This window comes from Mustela putorius, unplaced genomic scaffold (assembly GCF_011764305.1).
Source record: "Mustela putorius furo isolate JIRA1106 unplaced genomic scaffold, ASM1176430v1.1 tig00000695_pilon_pilon_pilon, whole genome shotgun sequence".
NCBI lineage: Eukaryota > Metazoa > Chordata > Mammalia > Carnivora > Mustelidae > Mustela > Mustela putorius.
The window spans coordinates 2,079,864-2,096,694 of NW_025421447.1; the positions used below are offsets into that span (position 1 = coordinate 2,079,864).

Below are 16,831 nucleotides of genomic sequence, written 5' to 3' on the forward strand. Positions count from 1 at the left end.
GAACCACAAGGGTGTCTGGGTGGTGCAGTCAGTAAAGCATCTGACTCTTGATTTCAGCTCAGGTCATGATCTCACATGCCCCACTCACATGCACGTGTACTCTCTCAAGTAAAATCTTTAAAACAGAAAAGACCCTACCCATGTGAACTTACTGTAAGACCTTTGGGAGCCATGTCCTTGTGTCTCCCTGCATTGTAGGCAGTAGTGTACGACCAGTGGGAGCCATGAAGAGCTTGGAAGCAGACACTGTAAGCAGCATTGTGGGTGGTGGATTAATGGCCAATGAACAGGGAGGGCTTTTAAGGATCAGTAAGGTGAACTGCAGAACTTTAGTACATAAGGATGTCTAATGCAGGGTTTTAAATCTAGGAATTGGGCCTACATATACAGCATGGCAACCACGTTTTCCCATAGCCACAGTTTTCAAAAAAAAAAAAGTTTTTCTCAGTACCATCTAGCAGAAAGGCTCCAGTGAAGGAGCAACTCTGATGAGTAGCTTGTGGGGTCTTAGAAGAATCAGTAAGGACAGCTATTGACCTGGCAAAGTTTCAGATATTGGCTGCAGTGAACCCACCCCTGAAGCAGCGCTGGCAGTGAACCCACCCCTGAAGCAGCGCTGGCCCTGGGGTTGGTGCTGCTCCACAACCAGGTCATGAGGCCAGCTAGTCACCAGGCTCCTTGGTCCCTTGGCAATCACCCTTAAGTAGAGCAGTCCCTGATCTAAATCATTTGTAGGACTCCATTCAGAAAAATGAATGGTGCGTTATTCCTGGCTGCAGTCTGTTACTGTAAATTCAAGTCTGTCCCTTTAATGTGGCTTTTTTTTTTTTTTTTTAGATATTTATTCGACAGAGAGGCAGGCAGAGAGAGAGGGAGGGAGGGAAGCAGGCTCCCTGCTGAGCAGAGAGCCCAATGCGGGACTTGATCCAGGACCCTGAGATCATGACCTGAGCTGAAGGCAGCGGCTCAACCACTGAGCCACCCAGGCACCCCTTTAATGCGGCTTTTAAGTCTTGCCAATCAGGTGCGTTCCTTATTCTTTCAACACAACCTGTACTTTTCTTGCTGTGTGGAATGTCCTCTCCTATGCTTACTTCTTGAATTTGTCTGTTGAAATCCTCCCCTTGAGTCACAGCTGTGGGATCCAGGTAACTTCTTGGATTTCCTCCACAACCAAAGAGAAGGAATTAGTATTTCTCTAATTTGAACTGAAATATATGGATAAAAATCTCCCATCAAGGCTTAAGTCTTTCTGAATTCCATAGTGCCCGGTTTTTTCTCTTAGCAAGTGCTCAGTAAATGGTTAGGATAAGTAAAAGTAAAAGACAAAGGAAACGAAGATTCTTAGTTTCTCCATTCCCTCTGTGGTGCAGGTCCCTCTTAATTTTTCAATCATCAAATGTTTATCCTGTAGTGATTTCGGCTCTTTAGGGCTCCTGTTCCACTTCAGCCTACCTACTTTTCCCCCCAAGAAATAGTGAACACTTGAGGATTGCATAACCAACCCTGCCTTCCCCCCGCAGCCCACCCCCCCAGAAAAGTTAACACTTGAGGATTGCACTACCCTTTATTCCTAAGATGGGAGGTGTCCTGAATCACATCCTGGTTCCTATTTATCAGGTTCCCATTATCCGCAGGAATAAGTATGTTCAGGGAGGCTCACTGGAGAGGTGGCCAAGGTCCCTTTCAAGGGGATACACCATAAAGATGACATTGTCCCAGGGAGGGAGGGCAGGGTGATCTGGCCTGACCAACTCAAACCCCATGTAGCTGAAGGCCCGTAGCAGGGCACCTGTGAAAGGAGAAAAACAATTAGAAAAGACTTCAAGGCTTCATACAGCTATTCCCCCAGATTTGGCTTCTTTCTCTGGGGAGTGGCTGGGGGAAAGCCATGTAGTGTTGGCATTAGGGTGATGTGTTGTGGACTAGCTGATTTAGACTCCAAATGTGGCTCTAACATTTACTTAGCTTTGTAACATACAAGTTAACCTTTCTGAACTTGTTTTCTCATTTGTAAGATGGAGATCATAGAACCTTCCTCACAATTTAAATGAGCTGAGGTTTATGAAGCCCAATACAATGATAGGGTAATAAGCTCTTGACCATCTTCCAACAGTATGAGGGAAGAAGTGGTTTCTGCAACATGTGCTCCAAGCATTTGGTTAAAAATATTCCTATGCTCCTGGCCCTATGCTCAACCCCTTCGCACTGTAGGTGCTTAATATGTTTGAGGTTCTTTCTGTCCCACGAGCCTACATGCCTTGAATGGTTCTGTGTTAATTTCTTGAGTGCTTCCTCAGTCTGGCTTCTGACATCTACCTGTAGGGCCTTCCTCATAATCCCAGTGTAATTGGAAGGCACAGAGTGCTGGGTGCCATCATTTCCTTGCCATCATTTCCTTGCGCATGTGGGTAGGGGGAGGGGTGGTTAAATCCCTGAAATGCCTAGGGCACATTCTCTTCTAAAGAGTAGGGGAAGAGCATATCCTACAAAGGGAAAGCTGCTGTCCGCTGCTTCAGCACTATGGGTCAGGAAGGACGGCCAGTCCCCACCTTTGTCATTCCGGTTGTTTTGGAAGTTTACAAACACCGAGTCCACATTGGTCTTCTCCTCTACGTACTCCAGTGTTGCAGTCAAACTAGGGGCCAGAGAGAAGAATTACAGTTAATGTTTAGTGAACTAAAAATCCAGACCCCTACTTGGAATAGAAGAAACCTCACAGCTCCCTTTTTCCTGACCTAAGCCAGGAAGTAAAAGTTGATGAACTTGCATTGATAGATTTTTCTCTGAAGGCCAGGGGTTGCACACAATAGGACTGACACCCAAGGGGGCCTGGGTAGAAGGAACTGCTCTATAAACACAAACAGCTGGAAGGCACGTCCTATCACTCAACTATTTATGGATCCTCACTTCTGTGTTTCTGAATCAGCCCAGCAGCCTCCCATGGGCTGTGATTCCTTGAAACCCAGATTCTGGCTCAGCTCACAGGCTTGTTTGCCTGCCAGTTCAGTGGTGCGAGAGTATCTAGCTTCTGAATCAACCCTCACTGGTTAGCAGCCCCACTCCCTGATTATGACATAAAAGAAGGAAACCCTTTGCCCCTTCCCCTCTCACTCCTCTTTCCTGCTTTCCCATCGGGGGTCAGTCACCTTTCCCGGTTGCCTTGATCCAAGGCCTGATACGGGATATCCAGGAAGAGTCGATGGTCACAAAGAAGGCCGTGCCAATGGGCAGAGGTCTGGGGGGTGAGGCGGAAATGGAAGTCTAACTGCACTGGGTCCTGATGGAGCAGGGGGTCAGTAGCCAGCACCGTCAGGTTCCCAGCCTGGAAGAGGAATAAAAGAGTAATAGTTTTCTGTTCTCCTCTTGACCTCAGATCAGATCGCAGGCGATTTGGCTGTGTCTGAGAGAGCTAATTATGTGCTGACAGGGAGCCTGGGAGAATTGGAGCCAGAGTCTTACTCTATCCCTTAGTCCTAGGACCTAATTCTCTACTGTGGAGTTTTCCTTGATATCAAACAATCTAGAAAGGAGTCGATGCAGTTGCAGGTTTACTGCCTGATGACCTCACCTGAGAGGCACACCAGCCCTTTGGAAACTTACCTCAGAGGTCTTACTCCTCAAACGACATTCTGTCATTTGTTTACTGTCTCACTGGTAATGCTTTACCACTTTTTTCCATGATAGGTGTTTTCTCTGAATTCTATTTCTCATTTAAAATACAGAGGTCACCCACAGGCATGTTACTGCAGTAGGATACAGGGGCAAGTTGAGGGGTTCTGGTTTCTAGACCCTGCTTAGCATCTAAACAACTTTATTTCCCTGAAGTCTTACTACATTCTGCTCTTTGTTCCCACCTCCTCTTTTCCCATTCTGCTTTTCACCACCAACTCTATGATCTTGACTTAATATCTCTGGGCCAGAATCCTTGTTTCTAAAGCAACTAGCTGTTGTATATGAGCTCTAAGATCTACAGACTTTTCCAACTAGCTAATGCCCCTTCTTCACAAAGTATCACAGCAAGCTAGGGACTTTCCTGGCACGGCGCCAGCACAAAGGCCACTTACCGAGTATAATTCTTTAAGTTGGTTGTGATCACCCTGTTTGGTGCTTTTGACCACCTGGAGGCCTGCTAGGGACTCAGGAGCACTGAAGGCAGGAACGGGGCCGGAGTGTCAAGTCCTCCCGTTCCTTATAAGTGATGCTGGTTGGGAAAAGGGGCCCAAATTAGTTCCCTCTGTGTCTGAGAAGGGGAGAGGCTCCTAACTTCCAGGTACATAGGACTGGGCTCTGGCACTACCTTCTGTATCTTCTGTTGCCCAGCCTGTTTCCATTCTCCCAGGCCAGCCAGATGGAAAAATTTTAAAGTTCCACACCAGCATTCCACCCTCTTTTGCTATTACCACTTACCACTTGGGAATTTCCTTCAAATTCTTTTATTTTTCCTGAAAGTTTATATGAACAACTACAAGTAGAGATGAAAACAAGTACCTTTTATAACAACAAGGCAGCATCTTCTCCCGGAGGGTGATCCGGTATTTGTAACAGTAAAGGTAAAAGGCGTATGGTGACCAGATCGGGTAGAGGTAGTTCCGTGTTTTTCCCCTCTTGATATAAGAAAGGGAGAAGGCAGAGGGTCGCAACCTGTAACAAGGCAGTTTCTCAGTTCAGTGCCTCCCTGCGGCAAAGTGAGGTTCAGAGAGGGTGGCAGAGGTTCACACAACCTGGTGTCATTGTGACCCGGTGGGTACTATGACATGGGCAAAGGGTCAGCCCTTATGTCACTTCAGGACTCCACTCTGCTGCTCCCCTACCCCACCCTACCAACCCCCTTAACTATGGCTCCTATTTATCTAGTAAGTACTTCATAGCAGTTCCAGTTATTAGAATACTTAAGTTTCTGTACTGATTGGTAAAGAGGTTCACCTGAGCACCTATCCAGTGCACCCAACCTGGCTCCTTATTCTGGCATATACATGCATGTGTGTGCATACTCTCCTGTAACACACACATATACACATTGCACTTAAGCCATTAACTGGTTGGTGTCTTTAACACTGAAGGCTTCGGAGGCCCTAATGCAATGTCTGACCTAATACATTGGTTCCCAGTTCCTATCAATTCAATGTTTTTATTATATCCCTACCTTTAATAACCCAGGGGTACTACACATGGTTGAATTATATCATTGCCTTGTAGGGTAGACATTGCAAACAGCCTCAGGAGCCAGGACAGCTAATGGAATTAGCTGCTGGGTGGGGCTGTAGCAAAGTGGAACTCAGCTCTGTCCAGTTGTAGAAATGCAGACTCAGTAGTCCCAGATCATGTGATTTTTCTTAACTCTGTGTGTGTGTGTGTGTATGTAAAAGATTTTATTTGACAGAGACCGTGAGAGAGGGAATACAAACGAAGGAATGGGAGAGGGAGAAGCAGTTCCCCTGCTGAGCAGGGAGCCCATTGCGGGGCTCAATGCAGGGCTGGATCCCAGGACCCTGGGACCATGACCAGAACTGAAAGCAGACCCTTAACAATGGAGCCACCCAGGTACCCCCGTATGATTTTTCAACATAAAATGGAAAGATAGATTTTTGTGTTAAATTCCTCCAAATGTTAACTAGGGGCTATAACTCAAAAAAGAATAACTGTTAATGAAAAAAAAGGCAACACTGTGAGCAAAATTTGATTCTGGGGCCACCAGTTTGAAACCTCTGCATATTCATTCACTCACCCATTCAACAAATATTGATTGAGGGCCTACTGAAAGCCAGGCAATATTCTAGGCGCTTGGGCTACACCAGTAAACAAAACAAAGACCCCTGCTTAATGGAACTTAGCTTCTAACAGTGAGAAGACAGGGGCACCTGGGTGGCTCAGTTAAGTGCCCTGACTCTTGATTTTGTGGGGCTCCCCCAATCAGCAGGAAGTCTGTCTCCCCCTTTCTCCTTGTTGCACTCTCTCTAATAAATCTGAAACCGTGAGAAGACAAACTATAAACATAAAATTTAGTATGTTAGATGATAAGTGCTATGGAGAAAAGAGGATAAAGGAAAATTATGAGTGTGAAGGGGTTAGGCAGCCTGGAGAAATAAGTAGGGTAATCCACATGGGCCTCAATGAAAAGATAACATTTAATCAAAGACTTAAAGGTGGGGGAGTTAGCCAAGCCAACATCTGGGGGTGAGAGCATTCCATGCCTAAGCTACAGCTAGTGCAAACGCCCTGAGGAGAAAGTGCCTGAGTGTTTTCAAGAAACTGGGAGGCCATGGTGTAAGCTGTGAGGAAAGGAGGAGATGAAGTCAAACAGCTAACGGGGCAGATTAGGAAGGCCCTGTAGACGACTGTATGGCCCTTTCCTTTTATTCTGACTAAAGGGGGAAGTCACTGCAAAGTTTTGAGTAGGGGGGTAACATGATCTGATGTCTGTTGTTTTTTTTTTTTTTTTTTTAAAGATCCTGACTGTTGTGTTGTAAATAAATTGCAGAGCACAAAGGCAGATTTGCCAACAAACTACTACTGATCCAGAAGAAAGATGGTGTCTTACTCCAGGCTGAACCATTAGAGGTGGTGGGAAGTAGTTGGATTCTGGAAACAGTTTAAAGATAGAACCCCCAGAATTTCTGGGAGTCTGAGAAAAATAAGTTGAGTCCAAGAACTGAAAGAACAGTTTGTTTCCATCAACTGAGATGGGGAAGGCCGCAGATGAGGCAGTTTGAGGCAGGGTAGAGATGGGTTTGATTTGAAGCATGTTAACTTTGAATTGCCCATTAGATAAATAAGAAGACAAATAAGCAGCGGGCTATTCAAGTCTGAGTTTAGGAGAACTCTAGGAGAGAGAAAGAACTTTGGAAATCACGAAGACTGGATGAAATCAAAGCAGGGATGTATATTGAAAAGAGTCAAGATCCAAAGACTGTCCTAGGGGCACTCCAAGTTAAGTTCGGAGAAAAGGAGAAATCAGCAAAGCAAACTGTGAAGAAAATTGGTGAAGTTGGAAGACAACAGAAACAAAACTGGTGTCCCGGAAGCTAAGTGAGGCAAGTGTAATTAGGAGAAATGAGAACGTTTAAGGGTCAAATAACAGGATGCATAGAACACCTTTACGCAATCTCTGATGCCAAACAGACCCTGTTCACTCCATGTGGTCTTCTCTCGGGTAGGAAGATTCTCCACAGAACAGTCTGGACCCTGCTGCGAAGGCAAGCTGGGGACAAAGCACAAGCTGGGGTGGGAGTTGTGGGTTGTGAGCTTGTGCTTTGTCCTTTGTGCCTTCTGCTCCCTCACCACTGCCATACTTTCCTTTTTCTGTGGCTTATCTCCCTTGCGATTTAGAATTCTTTAAATACTAGCTGGAGTAACACAGTTGTAAAGATTAAGGGTAGGCCTCCTCCTGGCTGCCCACAGTTTTCCAGAGGATCCCATCTCTCCCCCATTTTAGGAAGATCTCAAGTAAGGAAAAGTGAGCGCAGCAACCCTCTTCCCTTGGCATCCAGTTATCACAGAATGCCACAGCCGCAAGTGACCTCAAAGCCACAAGAAATAAACCAAAGCCCCCATTTTAAAGATAAAGTGAAGCCAAGAAGGAGACGGTGTCTTTCTCCGGTTCATGCCACGATCTGTCAGGGCGTGCCTGCTCGGAAAAGAAACAGGAAGGAGGGAGTGAGGAAAACGCCGAATCACAGATCATTGCCTTAGCTCCCCCAGCTCCCGACCGCCAGGAGGCGGCTAGGCCACCCTCGGACTGGGGCCGGATCTGCTCCTCGGCTTTGCCAGCCGGAGAGGCGGCAGCTCAGGCGCGCCGCGGGCAGCCGCTGGGGCCTTTCCTGCGCCGGCGCTGGGGTCCTCTTCCACTCTCCCTCGGCGCTGGGAACATGGCGGCGGCCGCGGGGAGAGCGTTGCTGCGAGGAATGGTGCGGGGCCTGCTGCTCCCGCGACTCGCAGGGGGCACGCCCGGCCCGGAGCGCGACTTCAGCCTCTCTCACAATCGGGTGAGGGCCACCTCTGAGCTCAGGGAGTCCTCGCCTCTGGTGGGACTCTTTACGCCCAAATACCGTTCTGGGGGGCCGCGGCTTGGCAGGGGCTGTTCCTGCGGCTGAGGGCGGCAGGGGGTTCTCCGGGAGGCTCGCTCACCCTCCGTCCCCGGCTGCCAGGGCACAGTCATCGTGGAGCGCTGGTGGAAGGTGCCGCTGGCCGGAGAGGGCCGGAAGCCGCGCCTACGCCGGCGACACCGGGTCTATAAGCTGGTAGAGGACACGAAACACGGGCCCAAAGGCAGCCTGGAGCTCATCCTCACGCAGTCCGTGGAAGGTGAGGCCTGGTAAAGATACTTCCTATCTTAGGCTGGCTCTCTTTGGTATTAGCTTTTCCCTGCCGTCCCCCCTTAGCTGTTTTCGTCCTTACTCTACTTTGTAGAAATGAGCTGCTGTATATTTGAGAAGAAGCCATAACAAGTACTATGATTGTGCTCTCGCGTTCCTGCATAGAGAAACATGCAACAGTGCAAGGAGGGAAAAGGAGGCCTAATAGCATGTGCTACGGTTACTGAGATCCAGTGATGGGACAGCTCTCACTTTGTACAGGGAATATTAAATTTCTAAATCAGGCCCAGAGAAACTAATTAGAAGTTTCTAAGTGTTCTTAGTGAATATTAGCATTTTTTCTAGAATAAGCGCTATGAGGGAATAATAGCTGCTTCTTTCTTTGATTCTTGGCTCCTTAAACAGGAGTCTGATCCAGTATCTGTTCTCATTGGTAGGACTTGGAGTCCGGGGTGACCTGGTCTCAGTGAAGAAATCTTTGGGCCGGAATCAACTACTGCCTCAAGGTCTGGCTGTATATGCCTCCCCTGAAAACAAGAAACTGTTTGAGGAGGAGAAATTGGTGAGCGCAAGGAAGGCCGAGGGGCTTGGAGGAATAAAAATCACAAGATTTCTTCTTGCAACTTTCTTTTCTTTGCTATCTAACTTAAAAATGAAATAGAGACTAGAAGTACAAGAATCCAGAAACTCAGCCTGTATCCAGCATAGTAATTCAATATTTATCATGGACTCCTATTTTTTTTATTTTTTCTCATCTTTAACTTTCTTTTTTTAGCTGAGACAAGAAGGAAAATTAGAGAAGATCCAGACCAGGGCAGGTGAGATGGTGAGTAAAAACATAGAAAGTTGTTACTTGTCACCTAAGGATTCACCATTTTCTTCCTGAGAGGCTCCTTGATTTCCTTGAAATCTCCTGATTGCAGAGACAAGTGTAGGAGAAAGGAGAAATGTTTGGCTGCCATAACTGGTATTGAGACCTCCTGGGAGATCCTCACTTGTTGGGTGATGTGCCCTTATTGAGGAGGGCCCCAGCCCGATTACCAGGGGATCCATGGAAAAATGGGAGATGAGGATTCTGTCTCCAAGGATATTTACAGATAAGTCACAGAGAACATAGGCACATGAGAAGGTGATCAGTAACCTCAAGGCAGTAGATTATAAGAATGACATGGATCAAAAAGGGTTAGGGTGACTGGAGAGGACTTTTCTTCAGATGGGATTGAATTGGGCCTTGTGGGATTAGTAGGCTTTGGATAGAACAGGACAGTGGGAAAGGTATCAAGGGAAAAAAAGTATAGGTGGTTCAGGCATTATTTTAACATGGAAAGTAGAACCAGTCTAGCAAAACCAGAGGACTTACATAGGGTAATATTACAAAACATATGGCTGGAAAGAAAGTTGGGGTGAGATTGCAAAACATTTTGAATCCTCAGCTAATGAATTTATACTTCATTCTATAAGCAGGGAGAAATTGTTAATGGGGTAGGGGTAGGACTGAAGGGCCAGAAGTATTGGGTTAATATGGTCTGTGAAAGTTATTCTATCCTGGGGCACCTGGGTGGTTCGGTTGGTTAAGCGTCCGACTTGATTTCCTCTTAGGTCATTTCAGGGTTGTTAAATCAAACCCCAGGTCGGGCTTTTTGCTCTTCGTGGAACCTGCTTAATATTCTCTCTCTCCTTATACCCCTCCTCACTCATGCATGCTGTCTCTCTCAAAAAGAAAAGAAAAAGTCAGTCTCTTCTGAGATATACCACTGGTCCCCATTGATAGGTCTAACTTTGACATAGCCTATTTCTCCTTGCTTAGGAACAGCCAGGTATAGGTGGCCTTCTCCTCCAAAGTTTCACTAAAACATCTTCCTACAAAATCAGCCTTGAGACAATGGCTCAGTCAATTGGGTGTCTGCCTTCAGCTCAGGTCGTGGCTTTGGGGTCCTGGGATTGAGCCCCACGTTGGGTTCCCTGCTGGGCAGGGAGCCTGCTTCTCCCTCTCTTTCTGCCTGCCATTCCCCCTGCTTGTGCTGTCAAATAAATAGATTTTTAAAAAGAAGAATATTCTCCCTCCCAGTCACCTTCCCTATATGCTTGTGAGGCAGAAATTGTGCCCTTTTCCTGAACCCAGACCTTATGCTTCTTGCTAACGTGTTTCTTCTCCTTTGATTGCAACTCTAACGTATCTCTTTCTTTTTTTTTTTTTTTTTTTTTTTTTTTTAATATTATTTGTCAGAGAGCGAGCGAGAGCGAGCACAGGCAGACAGAGTGGAAGGCAGAGTCAGAGGGAGAAGCAGGCTCCCCGAGGAGCAAGGAGCCCGATGCGGGACTCGATCCCAGGACGCTGGGATCATGACCTGAGCCGAAGGCAGCTGCTTAACCCACTGAGCCACCCAGGCGTCCCTCTAACGTATCTCTTGTTTATAATTCCTATCAGACAGTGAAATTTCTGAGAAGCTGTCATCTGGAGGTGGGGATGAAGAATAACGTCAAATGGGAACTAAACCCTGAAATAGTTGCCCGCCATTTCTTCAAAAACGTGAGTGTTCCCAAATACTGCTGTACCTCTGAGGATAGAAGCTTCCCCGGGAATGAGGCCAACGATTGATCTGTTAGGAAAGGGTGTGATCATACAGCTGGAGTTAGGGAAAGTGTTGTTTGGTTGCAGGGGTTGTGGGAGGGAAATGGCTAAGGACTAAGTGGCCAGAATTTGAAGGCAGATTGGAAAAGATGGTGGAATCATTTATTTCCTCTCTAGATAGGGAAAACCTAGGAAATGTGACTCACTGGGGAATTTGTACTTTTGTGAAGTGATTTTCAGTCTCAAGACCTGCTTTTCCTTGGTGAATCCTCCTCCTCTTCTGAGAAATTAGGACCGAGTTTCTCTGCTCTTATCTCTGGAGGTCTGTGCCCTCCCAAGGAATCAGCCAGTGTAAACTCAGTTTTTTTCATTCCTTTACAGGAAACTCCAGAACCTCCTTTGAGGTTGCCTACAGTTGCATCAATGTAAACAGATCTCTTTTTGGTTGTGACTTTTTGCAGCTTGGTGTTGTGGTCGCCCCACATGCATTAAAGTTACCAGAAGAGCCCATTACGCAGTGGGGGGAGTACTGGTGTGAGGTGACGGTGAGTGTGTCGCATATGGTCTCCTCTTTCTGGCTGGTGAAAAGGTGGGATTGGATGGTAGTAGCTCTTATCTGCCCAACTGACCTCTTCCTGTCATTTTGTGTACAGGTAAACGGACTTGACACTGTGAAGGTACCTATGTCTGTGGTGAACTTTGAGAGGCCTAAGACCAAAAGATACAAGTACTGGTTAGCCCAGCAGGCTGCCAAGGAAATGGCCCCCACCAGCTCCCAGATGATCTAACCCTTCTGACCCTCAGAAGCAGAAGAGCAGAATCAGAGGAGCCGGGAGCAACAATGGGCCAGCACCCTGATACCACTCCCAGCTCTGACCAAATAATGGAATTTACAGAGCATGTGGGGACATGGGCCTAAACTGCACATACACATTGAATCCACCGTATCTCCTACCTCCGTGCTTGCCTGTTACTACATCCGGCCTTACCGGGCAGTCCTGCTCATAGGCTACCAGGCTGTAGATTTAACAGATGGAAACAGTCTAGATCCTGTTTGGCCTGCAATTTGTTGGAACAAGTGGAAGAGCTAGCCATGGTCTCCAGGAATGGTCCCACATACAAACTGAGCATTTGTATCTCAAGAGGAAATAAAGAGGTTTTGCTCTTTTTATTTTTTGGTGTTTTTACAACAGTGATACAATATGCACAGCAGTTACTTTTATGCAGTTAGGATTGAACACCACCGCACCTTTATGTTTACTTTTCTGTCCGCTACAAATGGGGCTGTGTATGGTCTTTAAGTGTTTGTGTGCATGTTTTGATAAATTTTAAATTTCTAATTTTCCAATTTTTTTTGATTGTAGCATACTTGACACACCATGTTATGTTAGTCTTAGGTGTATGGCATAATGATTGGATAATTCTGTATGTTCTCCTGTGCCTACCCAAGTCTGGTTGCCATTTGTCACTGTGCAGTGCTATTACAATACCACTGACTATAAGCTTGTGTTCTTTTTAGATGTTGTTTACCAGGCTTGAGTAGACTGGGGATAGGACCACCAAGTAGGTTGTCCTCTGGAACTACTGGGGTTTAGTGCTAAAAAGGAAGGAAGAAGTATTAGGGTCCGTAATCAAAGGAGTGAGACTGATACAAAGCGAAGGTCAAGCAAAACTTTATTTCGTGCCGAGCATCAAGAATCAAACTGACCAGTCAGGGCTGTCTCTTGCAAAGAGGTGACCCCTCCCAGCCTCACAGACTTAACTTTTATAGAGGTAGTTTAGCCGGGCTATACACAGGTGGCCAATGAGATTGCAATACATAGAGAAAACTGCAGTCATGCTAGGTCTGCCACACACACAAAAAAACTGGTAGGTTACACACGCGTGGCCAATTGAATTTTAATTTACCCTGGTAGATATATGCACACCCCACTGACTGGATGTCTTTACCTGGCCTGACCTGTCCTTGTATCTAGGCTTTGCAAGTAAGTTCCTCTGGGAGGGGCAGGGTCAATCTAAGTTGACTGCGTAGACAACAAAATGGCTCCCTCTGATTAAATAGGCCCTTACATTTGAAGAGGATGCATTTGCAGGCTAGATCCCATGGGTGCTGTGGGCAAAGGACTTAAGCAAATAGGCTTCGGTTTTAAGAGTTATATTTGGGGCGCCTGGGTGGCTCAGTGGGTTACGCTGCTGCCTTCGGCTCAGGTCATGATCTCAGGGTCCTGGGATCGAGTCCCGCATCGGGCTCTCTGCTCAGCAGGGAGCCTGCTTCCTCCTCTCTCTCTCTGCCTGCCTCTCTGCCTACTTGTCTCTCTCTGTCAAATAAATAAATAAAATCTTTTTAAAAAAAAGTTATTTTTGTTAGGTATATTGATAAAGTCAAGAAGTTGAATAAGCACAATGGATTCTACTTTTTTTCTTTTTAAAGATTTTATTTATTTGACAGATCACAAGTAGGCAGAGAGGGGGAAGTAGGCTCCCCACCAAGCAGAGAGCCCAACGTGGGGCTCGATCCCAGGACGCTGAGATCATGACCCAAGCTGAAGGCAGAGGCCTAACCCACTTGAGCCACACAGGTGCCCTGGATTCTGCTTTTCTAAAGGGATTCAAATAAGGCCTAAGGATAATTGCTGGGAGAAAATGAAGCTGAGATGAAAGAAATTTAAGGAGAACTTTTGTTTCTATAACCAGCCCCTGAAATTATGAAAAAGATGGTACCTTGGTTTCTAGACCAGGGTTACGATATAGGGCTAGTCATTGGGTAGTTATAGAATAGGGATCTTGAGGGGAGATAAGGGAAGTAGGTAGCTCTGCATAAATTCAAGGTCCATGAGTGGAAAAAAGACCCAACAGTTGACAAATGGATTATGATAGTCACTCAAATATACTGCGAGGTCACACAATTTAGGAAAGGTAAAGAAGAGACCATTGACTCTGCGATCCTTACTAGAAGCTCAGAGACTTGTTTTTATCCTACTGTTCGAGCTCATCTACCACTCCGAGTCAGGTAAGTAACTTTCATTCACATGAGGCTATCCCAGCTAATAGAGGTTTATCATCAGTTGCACTGATAATTGTCGCCAGCCTCACACTGGCCAGACTCCATAACTCAAGTGTGCCACTGGCTTTGTTGGAAATTTGCCATTTCAGTGATCTCCATCCCTACAGTAAAGATGAAAAGCTCATTTAACAACATCTTTCCATACCACCACCATTAGCAACGTGAAGCTCTCTGAAATTGCCTGAGTAACAGGCACAACATTCCACACAGCTAATCCCGAAGTGTTTCTATCTTGATTTGCTATAATGTGAGTTCCTGGTGAAACAGACTGAATTGGGAATTTGTTTGCAGGAAGTGTATGGAGGGGGAGTCAAGGAAGCGGGACTGAGTAGAGGGGGAGGGGGACCTGAGTGGTGTCAACAAAGACCTTGGTCTCTCACACTCAAGCTAGGATCACTGTGCAGAAATGTGTAACCTATTGAGGCAAGTGGCCAGACATGTACCCCCACGTGGACCCCGAAAGGGCCATGTGCTCAGGTGAGATGACTGACTACAGGTGAAGGTAGTTCCAGGAGGAACTCCAATAAGAGCTTTCAGCATTCTCAGCAGCTTCAGTCCCGGAGCGGGAAATTGGGGCCCACTGTAAGTCTCCACTACAGTCCACCTTTTGTGACTTTCAGATCCATTTACTTCGTAAGTTCTGAAATGATCTCTTTGGGATTCTGATAGGCCCCTTTTCCTGGGAAAACACAGGGGAAGGTCTGGGACAGCTCACAGCCCCTGCTGCTACAGCTTGTCCTGTCTGCAGGGGTATTTATCCTCTCCCCACTCTACTCCCCATTTAGATTCCTAGCTACACCCCCTTAACTTGTACTTCTAGTCCAAAGAGGTTACCTGGTCATTATGCCCTTTGCAGGCCATGACTGCACCTGTCCGTGTATAATCAAAATTAATGGCAGTATCAGAACACTGTGAAATATGCTGTCTGTAAACCCCAAAGAGGTTTACCAGGCAGTGTGTTCCCTTCCTAATAGTGAGATGGGAGATGTAAAATTTCTCCTTTACTTTGGAGGGAATGTCCTGGCATGGTCCAGACCACTGGACCTCTAAAAACATCATTGAATATTCACAGGTTTATGTACCTCCAGTCTCTAATGTACTTGCATTTCTTGTTCATCCTGTACAATGACCATGATGACATCAGTGTGATAAGGTGATACTTTGTGGAATGCCCAGATGGTCTAGGTGATAGGATGACGGGGTGGGAGGGTTTACATGGTCCAGGTGCAAGACTAAATCTATATTACTGCTCGTCCCACTAGTGAAAGCAAACTTTTTATGATCCTCCTTTCCTATAGAGATGGAAAGGAATATATTGCTCAAAATAATGGCTGCCTGTTGCATACCTGAGGCTGTGTTAATCTGCTCTAGCAAAGACACCACATTTAGTACAGCCGATTACTTGTTGAAAATTACTTGGTTGAGATGGTCATAATCCAGGAACAGTCTGGTTTTACCAGGGACCAGGCTAGTGAATCAAATAGCCTTATGATGGGACCACCTTCTTGAAGACCTTCAAGAAGGCCACTGATGTGATAGTTTTGATTTATTATCTTGGCCTGAGATGGTAGAGGCAGCTTCAAGAGCTTCATGCTGGTCTTCTTTACTATGAGAGCTCTTACCGTGTCATGGTTAACGTAGGTCTGCCAACTCTCAAATATGTCCATCTCAGTTACTCATCAAGGACCAGTGAAATGACTGCTAGGTGGATCTATGAACCCAGCACAACCACTGAGAACCAGACCTGGGTCTGGAATATTTGACACCCTGTCTCCATACACTGCCACTCTAACAGGGCCATATGATGCTTTATATCTGTGGACATCAATGTCAGATAGGGTTCTGTAGCAGGTACTTCTTCAAATGGTCAAATATTCCTCTTTTTCCAGTATGTATTGTGCAAACAAATCATCATGAGTCCTTATGGGAGAAGACGGGGAATTACTATCTTACACACTTGTCACACTGTTTCAAGGCCCTATCTCCTAGGGCCTTAGCCTCTTACAGCTGAAAATCTGGCTCAGGAAGACTTCCACTTCTACCCATGAAGTGATCACAGCTATAGAAATCACCTTCCCAATATAAATAACCAAAAACACAGACAAAATTATACATGTTTGTGGATGTTGAAAAGCAGGTAGTGCAGAACTCCATTAAATGAGAAGATGAAAATAAATGAGGTGAGCTGAGCCGTCCAATTGCCTCAGTTTATTGCATCGAGGTAGTTTCCTGCACTGCAGTGAGGGAGCCTAAATAAAGCCAGAGATTAGAGCTGGTGGAGGGTCATGAAGTCCCCACCTTTCCCTCCCATGCCAAAGCAGTTCACAGAAAGTTAAAACAGAAGTTTAACAAATATTGTGAAAATGTCTATGCTACCTAAAGCAATCTACACATTTAATGCAATTCCTATTAAAATCACATCCATTTTTTTCAAAGAAATGGAACAAATAATCCTAAAATTTATATGAAACCAGAAAAGACCTCGAATAGCCAAAGGAATATTGAAAAAGAAAGCCAAAGTTGGTGGCATCACAATTCCGGACTTCAAGCTGTCATCATCAAGACAGTATGGTACTAGCACAAAAATAGACACATAGATCAATGGAACAGAATAGAGAGCCCAGAAATAGACCCTCAACTCTATGGTCAACTACTCTTCTACAAAGCAGGAAAGAATGTCCAGTGGAAAAAAGACAGCCTCTTCAACAAATGGTGTTGGGAAAATTGGACAGCCACATGCAGAAAAATTAAATTGGACCATTTCCTTACACCACACAAGAAAATAGACTCAAAATGGATGAAGGACCTCAATGTGAGACAGGAATCCATCAAAATCCTCAAGGAGAACACAGGCAGCAACCTCTTCGACCTCAGCCGCAG

General features: G+C 45.8%; 2 protein-coding genes across 3 annotated transcripts; one reads left to right on the forward strand and one right to left on the reverse strand.

Annotated features, from left to right (window-relative positions):
- Positions 1 to 1,548: 1,548 nt before the first annotated feature.
- On the reverse strand, positions 1,549 to 8,315 carry OAZ3 (ornithine decarboxylase antizyme 3). Of its 2 annotated transcripts, none has more exon segments than NM_001290471.1 (5): positions 1,549 to 1,792; positions 2,553 to 2,638; positions 3,150 to 3,325; positions 4,068 to 4,204; positions 8,124 to 8,315. In NM_001290471.1, coding segments are annotated over 5 exon segments (576 nt in total). In that variant the 5' UTR covers positions 8,159 to 8,315; the 3' UTR covers positions 1,549 to 1,649.
- On the forward strand, positions 7,566 to 12,058 carry MRPL9 (mitochondrial ribosomal protein L9). The gene is made up of 7 exons (XM_013048011.2): positions 7,566 to 7,985; positions 8,148 to 8,304; positions 8,753 to 8,877; positions 9,091 to 9,141; positions 10,744 to 10,845; positions 11,349 to 11,432; positions 11,541 to 12,058. Exons 1-7 carry the CDS (start codon positions 7,869 to 7,871, stop codon positions 11,673 to 11,675), a joined length of 771 nt encoding a protein of 256 aa, XP_012903465.1. The 5' UTR covers positions 7,566 to 7,868; the 3' UTR covers positions 11,676 to 12,058.
- Positions 12,059 to 16,831: the final 4,773 nt, after the last annotated feature.

Coding starts and splice junctions, on each gene's coding strand:
- MRPL9 (XM_013048011.2), top strand. CDS start 7,869: ATGGCGGCGGCCGCGGGGAGAGCGTTGCTGCGAGGAATGGTGCGGGGC. Junction 8,305..8,752: donor CCTCACGCAGTCCGTGGAAG/GTGAGGCCTGGT, acceptor TCTCATTGGTAG/GACTTGGAGTCCGGGGTGAC. Junction 10,846..11,348: donor CCCGCCATTTCTTCAAAAAC/GTGAGTGTTCCC, acceptor GACTTTTTGCAG/CTTGGTGTTGTGGTCGCCCC.